At 44.1% G+C, this 16,873-nt stretch overlaps 1 protein-coding gene across 3 annotated transcripts in view; it reads left to right on the forward strand.

Moving 5' to 3' along the window:
- Positions 1-16,873, forward strand: part of LOC140455342 (histone-lysine N-methyltransferase EHMT2-like) — a 91,180-nt gene that overhangs the window by 7,913 nt on the left and 66,394 nt on the right. For all 3 annotated transcript variants that reach the window (XM_072550121.1, XM_072550124.1, XM_072550122.1), the window contains exons 3-9: positions 850-1,179; positions 8,949-9,208; positions 10,940-11,092; positions 13,421-13,576; positions 14,185-14,319; positions 14,476-14,631; positions 15,761-15,884. In XM_072550121.1, coding sequence (XP_072406222.1) covers positions 850-1,179; positions 8,949-9,208; positions 10,940-11,092; positions 13,421-13,576; positions 14,185-14,319; positions 14,476-14,631; positions 15,761-15,884 — 1,314 coding nt within the window. The remainder of the gene's footprint in view (positions 1-849; positions 1,180-8,948; positions 9,209-10,939; positions 11,093-13,420; positions 13,577-14,184; positions 14,320-14,475; positions 14,632-15,760; positions 15,885-16,873) is intronic.

The raw sequence follows: 16,873 nt of genomic DNA on the forward strand, positions 1-16,873 counted from the left end.
ACTAATAACTCCAGTAGTCAATTCAGGAGAACCTACAGCGTGAGCCGAGTGTGGAACGCACAACTGCAGGGATCGGTTGAGATGCATAGCATGCATTTAAAGAGAAGTGGGATAAACACTTGATGGAGAAAGGAATTGATAGATACATTGATGGAATGAGATGAATTAGTGTGGAAGGAATCTTGTGTGGAACATGAACAGCTGCACAAACCAGTTAGGCCGATCAGCCTCTTTGACTTGTAAATGCTTTCTAATGTTTTGTAAGTAGAAGAAAATAGGAATAGGAGTAGGCCATTTGGCCCTTCGAGTCTGCTTTGCCATTGAATATACTCTTGGCTAATTGTCCAAATCAGTGCCCTGTTTCTGCTTTCTCCCCATACCCTTTGACACCTTTTGCACTTTTGAACAATTCAGTAATGGTGCTGTGTCAGTGCAGGCTGGTAATTATTGGTATTTGGTATTGGTATTAATAAATCTGAAATTGAAAGAAGACCATGAAACTTGTTGATGTGCATTTAGCTGGTCAGCAGTGCTTTCTTATCCAGACGTTCCCCGATTTATGAATGCTCATACTTGCGAACGAGATCCAATATTAATATTAATTTTAAAAAGCCAATGCACAAAGTTTTTCTCATACTTATGAAGGGTTATTTTATCTTGTATTGTGTTCAGACTTGCGTACAAATTGACTTATGAGCATACTCCAGAACGGAAGTCATTCACGACTTGGGGATTGTCTGTAGAGCCAGGATGTACACCTTGATGTTCTCAAGCTCTGTGACACAGTTGAGCATGCAATGAGAGGAATGTACCCTGGGAAATAGACATCATGTGGTTTTTAATTTGCAGGGATCGACGACGAGCCAGGGTTGTCCACCGAGAAAACTGGGCAGGTGCTAAATCCTGTGGCAGGCAGTGGAAACACAATGGGTAACATCACTTTGCAAAACAACAGCAGGGAGCTGCCGTGCCCTGGGACCAGCCAAGAGATTGTGGTGAAGACCCCCGATCCTGAGACTGTGGTGGTGCCGGGCCTGTTAGGGGAAGAGTCGGGAAGCAGTGAGCAGCAGTGCAAATCGAGCGAGCCCTTCCTGGCCTCAGAGTGCCCTTCGCCTGATGCTGTGGCTGCTAGTCGCCCAGTTTCTCAAACTGGAGCTCCTTCTGCCAAAAGTCTTGCAGGTAAACCCCGTACAAGTTTGCCCTCCCTCCCTGATGGTGAGTCATAGAGCATGAAAACAGACCCTTTGGTCCTACCTGAGAATTCTGGGTAATCCAAGATGGCGGATGGGAAAAAGAAACTAGCTGTCAGAGCTGATCCATTTTTGAAGTATTTTAGGTATTGGAGGGATTTCCTCAAATTCCAGGAGCAGCAATTACTGTTTTATGTGCTGTTGCATTGTTTTGGAACTTTGGGAGAAAATAGATTAAAACAACAACGCTTTTGAAAGGACGAAGACAGACAAAAGGCAGCGACCACATGGTCAATGAGGGAGAGAGAGAAAGAAACCAACACTGCTAACTGACACAGCAGAGAATCTGCACAGTTACTGCTTTTGCTGTTTGAGTTCATGTATCTGTAGACATTGGAGTGCATCCAGAAAAAATAACCAACAACAAAATTCATAGCTGACCTTGCAGGAACCTGTGTAGGAGAGCTGACAGCACAGGAACAGAAAAGTGCATTTTTTTAAAAATATGTAAACTTTGCTGCAAGTCCACAGTAGTGAGTAGAATGGGTTCTTTCTTATGTTTTACTGAGATCTGTGCCTTGGTTAAACTTTAAAAATAAATACCCTAAGTACTAAGTTAGCCTGGGGCTCTGTTTTTTGGAATAAAAAGACCACTCTATTTTCTGGGTGTGTAGATTGTGAAGTAGCAAAGATGGCCTTTAGTAGAGTGATGTGTTGGATATGGAAGTTTAGGTAGAGTTTCCAAGTTACTGATGATTATGTCAGCAGGGAGTGTCTTTGGTTGCAAATCCTAGCAGATCGCACCAATCGGTTGGAACAGCAGTTACAGGCAATGAGGAATTTACAAGGGCCAAGGGGTGTGATGCATGGCAGTTATAGGAAGGGGGGAAAGCTGCAGATACAGCTGAACTCCAGAATCGAATCGAATCTAATCTAATCTACAGCTGAACTCCAGGAAAGGTGGGTGGGTTGGCAGGTAGTGCAGGAATCTTCTGTGACTATCCCCATTTCAAATAAGTATGCTGTTTTTGAAAAATGTAGGGCTCTCAGGGGCAAGTGGCACGAACAGCGAAGTTTCTCTTATCAAGACTGGTTCTAACGTAATGAGAGTATGTTGCATTCCAAGCGATCAATTGTGATAGAGGGCTCTGTAGTCAGAGGCACAGACAGACATTTCTGCGGCCAGTAACAAAAAAATCAGAAATATGTGTTGCCTCTCTGGTGCCAGGATCAAGGATAGCCAGGAGACCGTGCAATATGTTCTCGAAGGGGAGAGGGACCAGCATGAGGTCATTGTACACATTGGAACTAGCAACTTAGGAAGGACAAGGATGACATTCTGATGGGAGAATATAGAAAGTTAGGCAGGAATTTAAAAAGGAGGTCCTCGAGGGTAGTACTATCTGGATTACTCCTGGTGTTACGAGCTAGTGAAGGTAGAAATAAGAGGATAGAGCAGTTGAATGCATGGCTTAGGAGCTGGTGCAGGGAAGAAAGGTTCAAATTTGTGGATCATTGGAATTTCTTCTGGAGTAGAAGTGACCTATACAAGAAGGACAGATTGCACCTGAATTTAGGAGGGGACTAATATACTGGCATGGGAGATTTGCTCGAGCTGCTCGGGAGGATTTAAACTGGTAAGGTGGAGGGGATGGGACCCAGGGAGATGGTGAGGAAAGAGATCAATCTGAGACTGGTACAGTTGGGAAAAGGAACAAGTGAAACAGTCAGGGCAGACAGTAACAAAAGCAGAGAACAATGTAGGACTGATAAATTAATCTGCATTTATGCCTAACAGGGAAGGCAAATGAACCCAGGACACGGTTAGGAACATGCAACTGGGATATCATAGCAATTACAGAGATGTGGTTCAGGGAATGTCAGGACTGGCAGCTTAATGTTCTAGGATACAAATGCTACAGGAATGATAGAATGTGGGGCAAGAAAGTAGGGCGAGTGGTGTTTCTGATAAGGGATTTTTATTGTTCTTAAGGAGGATATTCCTGGGAATGCATCCAGGGAAGATATTTGGTTGGAACTGGGAAATAAGAAAGGGATGATCACCTAATTGGGATTGTATTATAGACCCCTAATAGACAGCTGGAAATTGAGAAACAAATTTGTAAGGAGATTTCAATTATCTGTAAGAATAACCGGGTGGTTATGGTACGGGATTTTAACTTTTCAAACATAGACTGGGACTGCCATAATGTTAAGGGTTTAGATGGGGAGAAATTTGTTAAATGTGTATAAGAAAATTTTCTGATTTTGGTATGTGGATGTACCTACGAGAGAAGGTGCAAAACTTGACCTACTCTTGGGAAATAAGGCAGGACAGGTGACTGATATGTCATTGGGGAGCACTTTGGGGCCAGCGACCATAATTCTATTAGATTTATAATAGTGATGGAAAAGGATAGATCAGATCTAAAAGTTAAAGTTCGAAATTGGAGAAAGGCCAATTTTGATGGCATTCGGCAAGAACTTTCAAAAGCTGATTGGGGGCAGATGTTAGCAGGTAAAAGAATGGCTAGAAAATGGGAAGCCTTCAGAACTGAGATGAGAATCCAGAGACAGTATATTCCAGTGAGGGTGAAAGGAAAGGCTGGTAGGTATAAGGAATGCTGGATGATAAGAGAAATTGGGGGTTTGGTTAAGAAAAAGGAGGAAGCATATGTCAGGTATAGACAGCAGAGATCGAGTGAATCCTTAGTGTATAAAGACAGTAGGAATATACTGAAGAAGGAAATCAGGAGGGCAAAAAGGGAACATGAGATAGCTTTGGCAAATAGGATTAAGGAGAATCCAAATGGATTTCATAAATATACTAAGGACAAGAGGATAAGTAGGGATAGAATAGGGCCCCTCAAAGATCAGCAAGGCAGCTTATGTGTAGAGCTGCAGGAGATGGGGGAGATACTAAGCAAGTATTTTGCATCCATGTTTACTGTGGAGAAGAACACGGAAGATTATAGAATGTGGGGGTAAATGGTGACATCTTGAAAAATGCTGTATTACAGAGGAGGAGGTGCTTGAAATGCATAAAAGTGGAGAAGTCCCCAGGACATGATCAGGTATACCCTAGAACTCTGTGGGAAGCTAGAGAAGTAATTGCTGGGCCCTTGCTTGGATATTTGTATAATCGATAATCACAGATGAGGTGCCGGAAGATTGGAGGTTGGCGAGCATGGTGGCACTATTTAAGAAAGGTGGTAAGGACAAGCCAAGGAACTATAGACTGGTGAGCCTGACATCGGTGGTGGGCAAATTGTTGGAGGGAATCCTGAGGGACAGGATTTATATGAATTTGGAAAGGTAAGGGTTGATCAGGGATAGTCAACATGGCCTTGTACATGGGAAATTATGTCTCACAACCTTGATTGAGTTTTTAGAAGAAGTAACAAAGAGGAATGATGAAGGCAGAGCGGTAGACGTGATCTGTAAGGACTTCAATAAGGTGTTTGACAAGGTTCCTCATGGGAGACCGGTTAGCAAGGTTAGATAACATGAAGTATAGGGAGAACTAGCCATTTGGGTACAGAACTGTCTTGAAGGTAGAAGACAGAGGATGGTGATGGAGGGTTGTTTTTTCTGACTGGAGCTCTGTGACTGGTGGTGCGCCACAAGGGTTGGTGCTGAGTCCTCTGCTTTTTGTCATTTATATAAATGGTTTAGTTGTGAACATAGGAGGTATAGTTAATAAGTTTCCAGGTGACACCAAAATTGGAGGTGTAGCCAACAGCGAAGAACGTTATCTCCGAGTACAAATGGGATCTTGATCAGATGGGCCAATGGGTTGAGGAGTGGCAGATGGAATTTAATTTAGAGACATGCGAGGTGCTGCATTTTGGAAAACCAAATCTTAGCAGGACTTGTATGCTTAATGGTAAGGTCCTGTGGAGTGTTGCTGAACAGAGACCTTGGAGTGCAGGTTCATAATTGCAGGTAGATAGTATCGTGAAGAAGGTGTTTGGTATGTTTTCCTTTATTGGAGTTGGGAGGTCGTGTTGCAGAGATACAGGACCTTGGTTAGGCCACTGTTGGAATATTGTGTGCAATTCTGGTCTCCTTCCTATCGGAAAGATGTTGTGAAGCTTGAAAGGGTTCAGAAAAGATTTACAAGGATGTTGTCAGGGTTGGAGGATTTGAGCTATAGGGAGAGGCTGAATAGGCTGGGGCTATTTTCCCTGGAGAGTCAGAGGCTGAGGGTTGACCTTATAGAGGTTTATAAAATCATGAGGGGCACGGATAAGATAAGCAGACAAGGTCTTTTCCGTGGGGAGGAGGAGTCCAGAACCAGAGGGCATAGGTTTAGGGTGAGCGCAGAAAAATTTAAAAGGGATCTAAGTCACAACTTTTTCTCTCAGAGGATGGTGCGTGTATGGAATAAGCTACCAGAGGCAGTGGTGGAGACTGGTACAATGATAGCATTTAAAAGGCCTCTGCATGGGTATATTAATAGGAAGGGTTTAGAGGGATATGGGCCAGGTGCTGGCAAATGGGACTAGATTAGGTTAGGATATCTGGTTGGCATGGACAAGTTGGATCGAAGGGTCCGTTTCCGTGCTATACATCTCCATGACTCTAAACTCTAACAGCCTCTCACCTCTTCCACTCTTACTCCCTTGTTAGCACCTGTCTCTGGCCAGCTAGCACAATCACTTTTTAGCTGAGTTACATGTTGGACAGCAGATCTTTGGTAGGGATGGAACGTTTCAGAGGGTGCACGTTTTGTTGCACTAAATGGTAAGAAACCTTCTACTGGCAGAATGGTTGATGGTGAGTCATACAGCATGGAAATAGACCCTTCGGTCCCACCTGAGGATACTGGGTAATCCAAAATGGAGGACAAGAAATAAATTGTGGCTGTAAGAGCTGCTCCTTTTTTTTTGATCAATTTTCAATGTCTGAGCTGATTTCCTCTAATTCTTGGAGCAGTAATTTCTGTTTTATAAGCTGTTACATTGTTTTGGAACTTTTTGGGGGGGTGGGATGGTGAAGACCAAAACAACAGTACTTTAAAAAGGAGGAAGAGTGATTGTGCAGGGACCATATGGGAGGTAAAAGAAATGGAGCAGTAAACCTAGACAGCTGTCTGATCAGGCAGTGAACCTGCACAGCTGACTGCCTCTGCTGTTTAGTTTCAAGTCTCCCTGAGTTCATCTTAAGAAATATAACAGACAGTGAAATTCACAATTAACCTTGGGCAACCGGTGTATGGAGCTCAGTAGTGGAACAGGTAAGTGGCCACTTTTTCAAAAATGTAACCTTTAACTTTTGTTTGTAAATCTACAATAGTGAGGAGAAGTTTTTTTTATTATGTGTATTATTGAGAAATGTCTCGATTAAACATTAAGAGTATAAACACTGGTACTAAGTTATCCTGTAGCAGTAAGACTCTGCTATTTTCTGAGTCTGTAGTTTGTTAAGGTGCAAAGATGGCCTTTAGTAGGATTATATGCTCTTCCTGTCAGATGTAGGAGATTAGGGAGAGTTTCCATGTTACTGATGATGATTTCTGCAATAAGTGTGTTTGGTTGCAAGTCCTGTTGGATCACATGGATAGGTTGAAGTGACAGCTAGAGGCAGTGAGGAATGTAGAGGAACTGGGAATGTGATAGGTGGCAGTTGCAGAAGCGATAAGCAGGTGGTGCAGTAGTCTCCTGTGACTATTCCCATTTCAAGCAAGTACGCTGTTTGGGAAAATATGGGAGCTGATAGACTCTCACGGGAAATGTAGCACTAACAGCCAGTTTTCTGGTACCAAGTCTAGCTGTAATGTAACAAGGGGTCCGTCAGGTTCTAAGCGATGATAGGCGACTCTCTCGTCAGAGGCACAGACAGATGAGAACACAGCTGACAGCAAGACGTCAGAATGGTGTGTTGCTTCCCTAATTCCAGGATCAAGGATGTCTCAGAGAGGGGACAAAATAATCTTAAAGGGGAGATGGACAATCAGGATCTCATTGTACACACTAAAACTAACAATGTAGGAAAAGAAAAGTTTCTGTGGCAAGAACATACGAATAAGGCAGGTCCTCGACAGTAGTAATATCTGGGTTACTCCCAATGCCACAAGCTAGTGAGAGTAGGAATAGGAAGAAAGAACAGATGAATGTGTGGCGGAGAAGCTGGTGCAGGGGAGAAGGATTCACATTTTTGGATAATTGGAATCCTTTCTTTGGTAAAAATGACAGATTGTACCTGATTTGGAAGGGGACGAATATATTAATGAGGAGATTTGCTAGAGATTCTCTGGAGGATTTAAATGAGTAAGAGGGGAATCAATGGGACCTAGTGAGAAAAAAGATCAGCCTGAGACTGATGGGCATGCAGGAACAAAACAGAGAACAAGGTAGGATTAATAAATTTAAACTGCATTTATTTCAATGCAAGAGGCCTAATAGGGAAGTCAGATGAACTCGGATAGCACTGGGATATCATCGCAGTTACAGAGACATGGCTCAGGGATGGACAAGACTGGCAGCTTAATGTTCCAGGGTATGGATTGTATAGAAAGGATAGAAAGGGGGGCAAGAGAAGCATCTGGATGGGTATATGAAAAGGAAGGTTTAGAGGGATATGAATTAAATGTGGGCAAAGGGGACGATTAATTTAGGATATCTGGTCGGTATGGATGCGTTAGACTGAAGGGTTGGTTTCCATGATGTACAGTTCTATGATTTTATGCCATGCTAACCAGTTTCCTAAACTAAACTTGTCCCACTTGCCTGCATTTGGCCCATATCCTTCTAAACCTTTCCTATTCATGTACTTATTTGAATATCTTTTAAATGTTGTGACTGTACAGGCACCTTCTACTTCCTCTGGCAGTTCATTCCACACATGAGCCACCCTCTCTGAAAAACTTGCTCCTCAGGTCCCTTTTAAGTCTTTCTCCTCTCACCTTTTAAAAAATATGCACCCTAGTTTTGAAGTCACCCACTCTTGGGGAAAAGACCATGGCTATTCATCTTATCCATGCTTCTAATGATTTTATTTCAGGACCTTCCCCCCCCCCCCCCCCCCCCCCCCCAAACAACCTCTTCTGCTCCAGTGAAAAAAGGTTCCAGCCTATCCTTAAAACATAAACCCTCCAGACCCAGAATCATCCTGGTAAATATTTTCTGAGTAATGAAGGCCAATGTGCTAGTGTGCTAAATGTCTTGTTAATCGCTCAGTCTGCCTGTGCTGCAACTTTCAAAGAGCTATGTACCTGAACACCTAAAGGCAACTGATTTAAGATTATTGGCTAAGGGGCAAGACAGACGGAGGGAAACCATGTTTCTTTTATGGAGCAGGTTGTCATGGTTTAGAAGAACTTGTGATCTTCAATGCTGCCCGTCAGTTGTCTTTAGCCACTTTACCATCGGTGACCATGGCATTTGCTCCCTGGCCTCTAAATCTCTCCTTTTTCAAGACACCTCTTAAAACCATTCTCTGTTCAAGCTGCTACATTACATCTTCAGCGTAAAATTTTACTTTGTAAAGTACCTTAGGATGTTTCACTGCATTGATGGCTCTGGGCAAATGCAAGATGTGGTTGAAAGGGTGGTGGAGGTAAATTGACTAGTACCTTTCGAAAGAGATTTGGGATAATGCTTTGATGTGTAACAAATGAAATTGTTTGGATAAGGGAAAGAGCAGGGGATAGGGACAAACAGGACAGCTCTTCGGACAAGCCAGCACAAAAATGATTGGCTGTGTGACCTGCACCCATGCTGTTCCGATTTTGTGATGATTTATTTCCTTCCTCAGGCCACGCTGCTAAGACATTCCCTACCTCCCCCACCAAGGCTTTGGGTGCAAACAGAGCGAAGATGACACTAACCGGGATCAACAAGTCGCCGAACTCCATTCAGAGCCTTGCAATGAAGCTGCTCAGCGTGCCAACGGGGCGGGCGGGGAACGAGGTAGCGCCAGTTCCTGTCGAGGTGCAGAGACCAACCTCCACTCCGGATGAGAAACCCAAGGTCCACAAAGCAAGAAAGTCGATATCCAGATCCAGTGCCAGTCAGGTAGGTACTGATCAGGAAGGCTTGACTCCCTGTGCAGTGGCACGGAGCTCAGTTCATTGCCACATAGTGGCTGAGAGTATGCAAACATAATGGCCTTGAATGCTGTGTCTGGAGGAGACTGAGCGGGGGATATGATGGAGATGTGTAAAATGATGGAGGTAGATAGGGTAGACAAGAAGGAACTTTTTCCCCCTTGCTGGAGGGATCAATGACCAGGGAACATAGATATAAGAGCAATTTACTGCAGATGTTGTAATCTGAACTGAAAACAAAAGGATGCTGGAAATCCGTGTTGCAGACAGCATCCATGGAGAGAGAACAAACTAAAGTTTGAGTCTAGATGACTTCATCAGAGCTGGTGTGAAGTGTGGAGGGGGTCAGCATTAAAGTGATAGCGGGAGGGGTGGGGAGTCAGGAAAGATGGAGTGCTGGGGTGAGAGGCTGATTTAAGGTAAGGTGAGTGGCATGAGGTTTAGAGAGGATTTGAGAAAACCTTTTTCACCCAGAGGGTGGTGGGAATTTGGAAATCACTGCCTGTAAGGATTGTAGAGGCAGAAATCCTCTTAACATATAAGAGTTATTGAGGTGTGCACTTGAAATGGCAAGTGCACATCTCAATGCGGCAGACTGAATGCTGACAGATGGGATTAGAATAGTTAGCTTGTTGACCAGTGCAAACTCAGTGGGCCAAATGGCCTCTTTGTGCTGTAGACCTCTGCGACTCTATCTCGGCTGGGCGACAACAAGAGAAGAATTGGGAGCTGGGAGGTCACTGGTCCTTCCACAAACCGTTTCAGTGTAGGTCACCTCCAGGAATGGGAAGTTAAACCTGGGACCTTGTGACTCAGAGGCAAAAGTGCTTAATTTGGAGCACAGGATCTTGTGTGACACTCGTGGTACAGTACTGAAGGAGGTGGTTTCTGTCAGACGAGCCATTCTATCGAGGTTCTATCTTGCTGTGCCAGTGGATGTTATATACGAAAAATCCGGCAGAACCAGTTTGATAGAAAAGCCGAGAGAGTTATCAAAGCCGCAATTTACTCTTTAGTCGACATCTCAGAAATCGATTAGATGGTCATTATTGCATTGTTTTTTTTTGTGGAGACTGGCTGTGGGCATTTTGACCGCTGTGCTTCCAATAATAGAATGTTGACAGTACTTTGGAAAATGCTTCATTAGCTTAAAGAGGTGGTAAAAGGTCCTCCACAAGGAGAAGACTTCAGTGAAAACACTTGAGTTACATGACGAGGGGAGGGATAAGTTCAGGAAAATGTAGACTGACATTTTGTGGGGGGGGGAGAAGGGGTGGTTTCAAGAATATGGAGTGTATTTTTAAGGTGAGAGGAGAAAGATATAAAAAAGACATGAGCGGCACTTTTTTTTTAGAAGAGAGGGTGGGTCATGTGTGGAATGAACTTCCAGAGGAAGTGGTGGATGTGGGTATAGCTACAACATTTAAAAGGCATTTGGATAAGTACATGAATAAGAAATGTTTGGAGGAATGTAGACTAAGCGCAGGTACGTGGGGCTAGTTTAGTTTGGGATTATGGGTGGCATGGAGTGGTTGGACCAAAAGGTCAGTTCCCGTGCTATCTGACTCCATGACTGTAAAAAGATTTGAGTTTCAAACTCTGTGGACGATTGGTTGAAATATCTTCACTGTCATAGTATTGTGATTCGCACACTCTCAATCACCTCAAAACTAAAATTAATCCTGCTGTTTTTACACAGAGGTTGTCTATGGAGCTAGGGACCTTGCACATGGAACAGGCAGGCCAGATCCCTGGTGTGACGACGGAGCCAGACCTTGCAGTGCTGGGTCAAGATGAGAATCAGGAGGTGCACAGAGCGAGAAAATCAATACTGAAAGGTGGCTTTAGTCAGGTACGGTGCACAGAGCTCTCTCAGACTGAGCTGGAGAGCTATGGTTATCAAGGTTCTTTCAGTTTATCTAGGTGAGAACGAAGGCTGCAGACTGGATGAGCTAAGTGACCATGGCATCATGGTACAGAAAACTACTCCATATAGAGAAGTAATAAGGACTGCAGTAATAGAATCCCGACAGTGCAGCTAGAGGCCATTTGGCTCCTCAATTCTGTACTGATCCTCCTCCCAGTGTCCTACCCAAACCCAGTCCCCTCGTCTCGCCCTGTAATCCCACATTTACCATGGCTAGTCCACCTAGCCTGCATTCCCGGACACTACAGACAATTAAGCATGTTCAATCCTCCAACCTGCACATCTTTGGAAACCCACGCTGACATGGAGACAACATGCAAACTCCACACAAATAGACAGTCTCCCTACAGACCCAAAGCTGGAATTGAACGTGGGTCCCTGGCACTGTGAAGCAGCAGTGCTAATCACTGTGGCCAGTGCTGCCCTTTAGACAGTATTATTAAGGAACTTAGAATAGGACACTTCAATAAATTCAAGGTGATCAGGCAAAGTCAATATGATTTTGTTAAACCAAGTTTAATCAATTTATCATCATTCTTTGTGGAGGTAACTTGTGCTGTGGATATACTGTAACCAGCAAACAGCATGCAATTGTTTTGATTTGATTTATTATTGTCACGTACTGAGGTACAGTGAAAACTGTTGTTTTCTGTGCTATCCAGACAGATCATACCTTACGTAAGTACATCAGGGTAATAGATCAGAATCGACGTTTCGGGCATAAGCCCTTCTTCAGGTTTCTTGAAGAAGGGCTTATGCCCGAAACGTCGATTCTCCTTCTCCTTTGATGGTGCCTGACCTGCTGCGTTTTTCCAGCAACACATTTTTAAGCTCTGATCTCCAGCATCTGCAGTCCTCACTTTCTCCTAATAGATCTGAGTGCAGAATATAGTGGTACAACTGCAGAGAAGGTGCAGAGAAACATCAACTCTAATATATGAGAAGTCCGTTCATAAGCTTGATAACAGCAAGAATCTGTTCTTAAGTGTGTTGGTACATGTTTTCAAACTTTTGTATTTTCTGTCCGATGGAAGAGAGTATAGTGGGAGTGGGAGGGGTTTTTGATTATGTTGGCTACTTTCCTGAGGAAGCAGTTTATTTCCTCTTTACTGACATGATCCAGGCCATTCCGTTCATCATGTCTGCTCCACCATTCAGTAAGGTCATAGCTGATCTGATTGTAATCTCATATCCATATTCCTGCCTAGCCTGGTTAACCTCCAACCCTTGCTTAACAAGAATCTTATTTATCTCTGCCTTACAATGTTCAAGGTCTCTGCTTCCCCTGCTTTTCAGGAAGAGAGATCCAAAGACACTCAACGTTCTGAGAGAAAAAAAATCCATTAGCCAAATGTCTATTTCAAATAAGCAAACTCTGACTTTTAATCAATTAGTCCTAGACCCAGAAGAAGTATCCTCTCTGCCCTATCAAGATCTTTCAGGATTCTGTGTGTTTCAAACAAGTTGCCATTTACTCTTTTAACCTCCAGTAAACATAAGCCTACGTTTTCCAACCTTTCTTCCGAAAGTAACATGCTCATTCCTGTTATTGGTCTAGTAAACCTTCTCTAAACTGCCCCAAATGCATTTACAACCTTCATTAAATAAGGCTGTACTGTATAACTAAATAATATGGTATTCCAGATTTGGTCTCAGTAGTTCTTTGTATGATAGAACCTCCTTACTTTTGTATTGAACTCCCCATGCAATAATGCTAATGTTCCATTAGCTTTCCAAATTACCTGCTGTAACTGCGTACTAATCTTTTCCCAGATGCTTGTATAATTCAGAGCTCTGCAATTTCTTGCCATTTAGATAATATGCTTCTTTGATATTCTGCCTGCCAAAGTGAACAACTTCACATTTTGTTGATTATACTCCATTTTTCACAACTTTACCCGATTACTTAATCTAGAAATTATCTTTTTATAAACCTGCTTGTGTCAAGTCACTTGACTTTTTTGTGTTGTCAATAAAGTTGGCAAACGTATCTTCTGATCCCTGTGGCACACCACAGTTTACACCTTGAGCATTTACACCTACTTTCTGTTCTCTTAGCTTGCCAAACTTCTTTCCGTGCTTTTTTTAAAGTTGTACGTTTGCATTGTTTGCTGGGGAGGGCTGGATGTGCATAAACAATGCCATAATGTTGAGGCTCCCTTTGTACATAACTAGGTAGCCCATCTTCCTGCCTTTGATTTCCCTGATTTCTTTATCCTCACCTTGTGACTAATTATGCCTGACTGCACACAGAGCTTGGTGGAGAAGTTGGCGAGCTTGCCTGTTGGCCGGCCAGTTGGTGAAGGTCCTGGAGGAATAGCAGAGTCGGAACGTGCAGTGCATTCTCCGGACGAGAATCAGGATGTCCACCGAGCCCGAAAGTCGATTCTCAAAGGCAACTTCAGTCAGGTAAAGAGAGCTCACTTCACTTCTGAGGACTGGCAAACGAGATGGAGGGAGGTGTTTTTCTGCTGTTGTAATTAAAGTCAGAGGGTTGTCCAGCACAGAAACAGGCCCTTCGGTCCAACCCGAGCATGCCGACCAGATATCCTAAATTAATCTAAACCCATTTGCCAATATTTGGCCCATATCCCTCGGCACCTTTCCTATTCATATACTCATCCAGATGCCTTTTAAATGTTGTAATTAATCCAGTCTCCACCACTTGCTCTGGCAGCTTGTTCCATACATGCACCTCCCTCTGTATGAAAAGGTTACCCCTTAAATCTGTGCACTCTAGCTTTGGATTCCTCTAATCTGGTGAAAAGACCTTGGCTATTCACCCTATGCATGCACCTTTATGATTTTATAAACCTCTGTAAGGTCACCCCTCAGACTGAACTAATACCTGCTGCTCAATCCCACTCGCAGCCTATGCAATGCGGCCACCCTAACCTCCATATCATCTTGCCCATCTCTTTTTCATTGTCCTCTGCCTTTTCCATGCATCCCCTTCTGTCTTCACCATCCTCACAACCATTTCTGTCTTGACTTCTGTTTCTGATTGGTGTCCACAGCGGATGGCGGGTCTGCCGACTGGCCGAACAATCAATGAAGTTGGCGCAGAAACAGAGGTCACAGTCCCAGATCCGGAGGAATATCCAGAGATCCACAGAGCGAGAAAATCCTTTCTCTCAACAAACACCGGTCAGGTACAATGTGTCATGGTGGAAGTACAGATCCTTTGAGTGTGCCTTTGAGACCTGTTAAACACATGTCTAAAGCTGATGTGACGTCAATTGGCGAGTATTAACTTATTTGTCTTGTCCGTCTACCTTTTTATGCTCCATGACTTGTAATGAATTCAGAATTTGGCCAGGAGCCTTGCAAGTGAATCCATAGCCCAAGGCAGGAATGAAGTGTCAACAGCAACAGCAGAGAGACCGGATACTCACCAAGGCCAGGTGGAGAAAGCGAAGGTTCACAGGGCCAGGAAGTCGATGTTTAAACCCAGTCCTGCTCAGGTAAGTCTTACTTTGGGCATTGGCATAACTCAACTCATGATAGGAGCATGTGGGAACGCCAGAATTGACAGGTTAAATGCTGCAGGATCATTAAAGCACGCTGGGACGTGGTGCTAAGTTGGTGCTAATCATGAGAAAGCATGTGTAATTGTACTGGGGGTGAGAATGGATGGGACAAAATTCCATAGGCTTGTAAAATTCCAGTCTTGCACGCTTTTGGGTTTGGTATGTGACACGAATGGTATCGGCCTCCCCATGCAATGGGACTTGGAAATGCACACATCGAACCTGGAATCATTTAGGCAGTTTCTTTTATCTCCATGCATCAATTAGGCAAGTTATCAGGGTTTAGAAATTTTCGGACACCATTATCGAGTGAATCTCCGATCCTTCCTTCTCCAACCGACGCCTTCCCTTCTGATGGCTGAGAATCGAAGGGCATGGACTTCCTGAGGGGTGAATTTAAATCTGCTGGTCTGTGTGGCTTTGGGATTGACACACTGACGTCCTGTCTGTGAACCGCTTTTGGCCATTGGTTCTGAAATTCATTCCCCCGACAAGACCAGAGAAGACAACTCCCACTTTTCAAAAGCTGACCATCATCTCAGTTTGTCGAGATTAGGTTATTTTCTCTTATAAAGGCAGATGTCCTCTTGTATCCATCCATAGCTCAGTCAGTGGCACTCTGACTTTTGACTCCAAAGGTCATGGGATTGGATCCCATTCCAGGGATATGGGCTCAAAATCTGGACCGGCATTAGAATCAGTTGCGAACTGTAGACAACAAAGTCGATGGAGGGAGTTGGATGTATCGGAAATGCTAAAAGGGGCCTGAGTTTATCTGCGAAGCGTTGTATTCTTTCTCCTGCCTCACTTAGCCCCAAACGGTGCTGGATGAAGTCTGAATATGTTGGCCTTTTCCAGAAGTTGGTTGCTGGCGAGTCCAACTGGGTGACTGGATTCTCCCCTTTACAATTCTGAGATCTAGGTTTCCACCTCCCCAACCTAACTTACAGTGCTGTCTTTTTTTACGTATATGCTTAATGCTTATCAATATATTCCCCTTTCCTGCGCTACTTTGCTGGATTTACACTGTATGTAAACATGACTGTTTTATTTTGCTTCACAGATGAAGCTGGTGGAGATGAAAGGTGATTCTTGCCACCCGGATCCTGTGAACCCAACTATGCAGCAGCAGTTTGAATTGCTGCCGAGCAGAGGTACAGCTGAGGCAGAAGCAGGGGTGCCAGCAGGTAAAGGATGAGACCCTTTAAAAATTAGTGTGTGTGTGTGTGTGAGAGAGAGAGAGAGAGAGAGAGAGAGAGAGAGAGAGACAGACAGACAGACAGACAGACAGAGAGAGAAAGACCTCACTGCTCTACTCTCTCGTGAAGCCGTTGGCTGTTGAGTGAGTAGTATCTAGTCCTGCAGATCAGAAGGTCATGGGTTTGCGTCCATCTCTGGAAGATTCATCCATAAATCCAGACCGTCACTCCTGGTACATTACGAAAGGAGGACCCCATTGCTGGTGCACAGGGTGTCAGTACTGAGGGAGTGCCGCATTATCGAACTATCAAAGTTGCCACCTCCCAGGTGAGATGTTAAATTCAGTCCCAACTTCCCTCCACTCTCAAATGGATTCTTACCAAAAGAAGTGCTGTCCATATTTATCCCTCCACTAATGTCATGAAAGTAGATAACTTAACCCAATGGCTCAGTGGTTAGCTTCAGTTCCAGCTTTGGGTGACTGTCTGTGCGTCGTTTGAACATTATCCTCCTATCTGTGTGAGTTTTCTCCCACAGCCCAAAGATTTGGGTGGCACAGTGGTTAACACTGCATTTCTCACAGCGTCAGAGACCCCGGTTCGATTCCCACCTCAGGCGACAGACTGTGTGGTGTTTGCACATTCTCCCCATGTCTACATGGGTTTCCTCCGGGTGCTCCGGTTTCCTCCCACAGTCCAAAAATGTGCAGGTTAGGTGAATTGGCCATCCTAAATTGAAGGAGTAAATGTGGGGGAGGGGGTCTGTGTGGGTTGCGCTTTGATGGGTCGGTGTGGACTTGTTGGGCTAAAGGACCTGTTTCCACACTGTTTGTAATCTAATCTAATCTTATCTAATATGCAGACTAGGTGGACTAGCCATGGAAAATGCAGGGTTTGAGGGATAAGGTAGAGGGGTGGGTCTGGGTGGAATGGTCAGTGTGGACTCAATGGGTCGAATGGCCTTCCACACTGTAGGG

Source organism: Chiloscyllium punctatum, chromosome 30, assembly GCF_047496795.1.
Source record: "Chiloscyllium punctatum isolate Juve2018m chromosome 30, sChiPun1.3, whole genome shotgun sequence".
In the NCBI taxonomy this organism is placed as follows: Eukaryota; Metazoa; Chordata; class Chondrichthyes; order Orectolobiformes; family Hemiscylliidae; genus Chiloscyllium; species Chiloscyllium punctatum.